Source organism: Musca vetustissima, unplaced genomic scaffold (assembly GCF_032173495.1).
Source record: "Musca vetustissima isolate MV318-11 ecotype Yass unplaced genomic scaffold, APGP_CSIRO_Mvet_v1 utg57420, whole genome shotgun sequence".
NCBI classification, from domain to species: Eukaryota; Metazoa; Arthropoda; class Insecta; order Diptera; family Muscidae; genus Musca; species Musca vetustissima.
In genome coordinates this window covers 49,806-53,413 of record NW_026885330.1, presented here as the reverse complement: position 1 = coordinate 53,413, position 3,608 = coordinate 49,806, and the positions used below count along the sequence as shown (strand labels likewise).

Genomic DNA, 3,608 nt, shown 5'->3' with positions numbered 1-3,608 from the left:
CGTACTGGTTATAATTGGATTTGGGTAATACTGAAATCTGAAGAAAAAAAATAAAAATGGTACTAAATTTCATAAAATTTGGATTTAGGTGAACCGATAGAGCTGCAATCCTGAAATTTGGAATTATGATTACTGTTGGAATGTAGGATCGAGGTATGGTGTTTTTTTTAATTCGTGTACTAAATGGTACCAAATTTGGTACAATTTGGATTAAAGGAACCGACCAGACTGGAATCTTGAAATTGGGAAATTTAATTTCTATTGGATTTTTGTGTTGGGTACTTATGGAAATTTATACTAATTGGTAATACATTTGGTAAAAGTAGAGTCTGGGTGAACCAATAGAACTGCAATTATAAAACTTGGAATTAGTTTTAGAAAAAGTATGAAAGGTAATAAACGGTACTAAATTTAGTATAGAGTTTGGTTTTTGCTGCTGTTAGATGTGGCATATGGGGTCGAGATTTGGAGGTAGTTTTGGAATAACGTACTATAAGATAACAAAGGTATACATGGTACTCACACAAAAGTATACATGGTACTCACAAATCTTGGCCGACTTCTTCAATAACCCGTCCAATTTGAAAGAGCTTTCAATGAGGGAGATTTCAAATCTTGTTTTGTTTACGTTTGGGATCCGAAGGGGCAGTAGTTATGTATTTAACTATCTCGTATAATATACAGGATCATGTTTTTATGTAACTTCTATATAAAAATTCCATCAGTTTTCAACACTTTTCAAAGGATGGCATATTCCTGAAAGGGACTTTTTAATGCTATTGATATGCCATGTAAGGGTACCGATCTGTATAAGGAATTTTAAAGGGCCTAGCTCCATCAAACTAAATAGAAGGTGAATTAAAATGTTGAAGATTTTAGATGCATATCAGATACGATGTAATAGTAATTTGACATTTAGGGTTCTTGGAGGTTAAAAGACATTTTCGACACTTTATAATATAGCTCCCATATCCGGCCAATTTTGGGTTATTTTTCCAACGTATGTGGCTACAATAAAGAATGTCATAATTATCTCCATATACAATTTCACCATATGTCGGAAGCTTGCTCTTATTCTTGAACCGCACATTAACAACCTCATCATAAAAATTCCTATATAATATCGTACAAAATTTTCTTATTTTCACTTTGGTCGCTATTTCCCATTCAATATTGTGCCTGAATATTTCCAATAGTTTACGTTTAAACGAATTTGTTCACTGGGTAGTTGCGTGTGAACATTTTGTGTTGACTTCTATTTATACCCAACGTATAATTGAAGACTTCTAATATTTTAATGACATTTTGAGATGATTGTACTGAGAAGAAATTGAGTTTAATTTTAATCAAATTGCTATTTTAAATTGTTTTGTTTAATGTGTTCTTTATTTAATGAGAAATAATTGATGGGATCGAATTGAAGTTTAACAAAACCTTTGTGGATCTAGTTCCAACTTTTTGAATTGTTTATCAATTTGGAGATGAAAACCCATGATGGCACATTAATAATCCAAATGGGCTAGTGCGCGATAGGTCTAGTTGTTCGGTTCTGACGCCATATTTATTTATTCTTTGCTGGTGACTCTACTTTTCCTTAAGAAAAATAAAACTTTATATCATTGTTTGCAGCTATTGTAGGATATTTCTGGGAAAACTGCCTTCAGTCAAATCGAATGAGGAATATTATTTCAAAACATATCCTCCTTTTATGTCGAGTCTTTGTGGGTTTGTTTCTTGGACTGTAAACGAAACACCACAAAACGAGATGTTTGAAATATCCTACAAAAATGTTGCTCATAAGATTTTATATAGGGTCCCCAATGACAAGATATTCTCATTATTTCTAACCCGTTAATAACATGTGACTAAAAAAAGTTAACTATGGTGACATTGTCCTCATGGTTTCTAAATGTTCCCGCCAAGGGCCAAATTAAATGTTCTTGCCCTGAAAATCTTGTTGTTCGGTGTTATCAGATTCTGTTTTACTTGTCAATAGTTCTAGTTATTTATTCACTTTTCCTATTGGGGCTTTTAATGTCACTCAATTACCAATTAAATTTTTTAATTGACAATTTTATTGTCTTAGAAAAGGAAATGAACATTGGAAATAAATTTGAATTACAAAATCAAGTTATATCTTACGATCGTTTCCTGAAGAAAGTCATAAATGACCGACTTGAAAGTCGAACGTTGTGTCCTTTGTTTGGACGCAAAACATTTACCGGTTACAATACATTGCGGGCATTCGTTTTGTGGTGAATGTTTGAAACGATACAAGTCCTATAAAAAACATACATGGGCCAAAAAATGTCCTATTTGTCGCAGTGAATTCAAGGATAAGAAACGTATGGTAAGAATATCAATATAAAAGTAATATTCCTAGTCTATCCGTAAAAATCTTTTCAATCACGTATTTGTCGAAAAGAAACCATCTTCATCGTTAGAAATATCCTCTAATGCTACTTCAGTTGATACAATGAACGAAAATAGTTTATTGGAACAATTTATAGCCATGGCCGCTGATGATGGTGAGGTTGCGATAAAGGGGTTCCAAAGTCGAATTTCAGTGAATAGTATTTCAGGTTCTGTTGACAATTTCGAAGAAGGCAATGATGATGATTTTGAACCTATGGACGATGACGATTCCGATGAAGATATATATTATTATTTTGAAGATGATGTATCTTCGTATCATAATTTGGAATCCAATGATGCAGAAAATGTTATTATTGTTGATGATTGAAATATTCTGATAATTGTTTTATATAAATTTTGCTTATATAGCAATAAAATTGAAATTCGTTGGCATTGTGTTACATTGATATGTCTTCTGTTAGTTTTACTATTTTATTGTTTTAATTTGTTTATATATTATCTTGCCGATTTTCAATAGATATCTAATAGTTTGTTTATGTTTTTATTTTTTTCAGACTTGTCGATGTCTTGTATTGTCAGGTATGCTTTTCCTTGCTGCAGTTGGTGGTTCAATAATAACTGTTTTGAATTTTATCATTTATAATGAACCATGCTATTAATATTAGTTAATTGAAATGTTTTAAATATATTTTTATTAATTCTGAAGCCTTGTTATTAGAGGCGATTTATGATAATTAAACATTAATTTACAAAAATAATAATAATAACAGTAACATGGGCCCTATTACAAAATGTGGGCCAATACTGATCATTTTTGTTAGGAAGATTTGATAACCAAACGTAACCAAACTCCGCAAAATACCGAAATATGAGGGTATGATTTTATGGGGGCTATTCCGAATCTTGTGCCAATATAGTTTTCAGTAAAGAGAACAATATACCGAAATTTAAGAGATTATACAAAAAGCTATACAAACAACTTTAGTGGGAAGTTTTGGAAGAGGATGACCCAAATTCTGTTCACAGAATAAATAATGAATGTTGGTGGGGTACTAAAACGTGGGCTGGTATATCCCATCTTCAATACCAAACATCCCAGCAAAGGTATGTGTAAATTTCAAAGCCCAATCTTAATTATTGCTAGCTCTATCATGATTTCAATAGGCAGTCGAATATTATTATGATCAAGGATATATATATATACTGCATGGAGTCTTTGTTAAATACAAACG

The 3,608-nt window shown here is 31.7% G+C and overlaps 1 protein-coding gene across 1 annotated transcript; it reads left to right on the top strand.

The window, feature by feature from the left end:
* Positions 1-2,167: 2,167 nt before the first annotated feature.
* Positions 2,168-2,743, top strand: LOC133332560 (E3 ubiquitin-protein ligase rnf8-B-like). The gene is made up of 2 exons (XM_061540935.1): positions 2,168-2,350; positions 2,426-2,743. The coding sequence occupies exons 1-2, from the start codon at positions 2,168-2,170 to the stop codon at positions 2,741-2,743; spliced, it is 501 nt and encodes a 166-aa protein (XP_061396919.1).
* The last annotated feature ends 865 nt before the right edge of the window (positions 2,744-3,608 follow it).

Excerpts from the sequence above, each read along its gene's own strand:
- LOC133332560 (XM_061540935.1), top strand. The coding sequence starts at position 2,168 with ATGACCGACTTGAAAGTCGAACGTTGTGTCCTTTGTTTGGACGCAAAA. Across the intron at positions 2,351-2,425 it reads TCAAGGATAAGAAACGTATG|AAACCATCTTCATCGTTAGA; the intron begins GTAAGAATATCA and ends TTTGTCGAAAAG.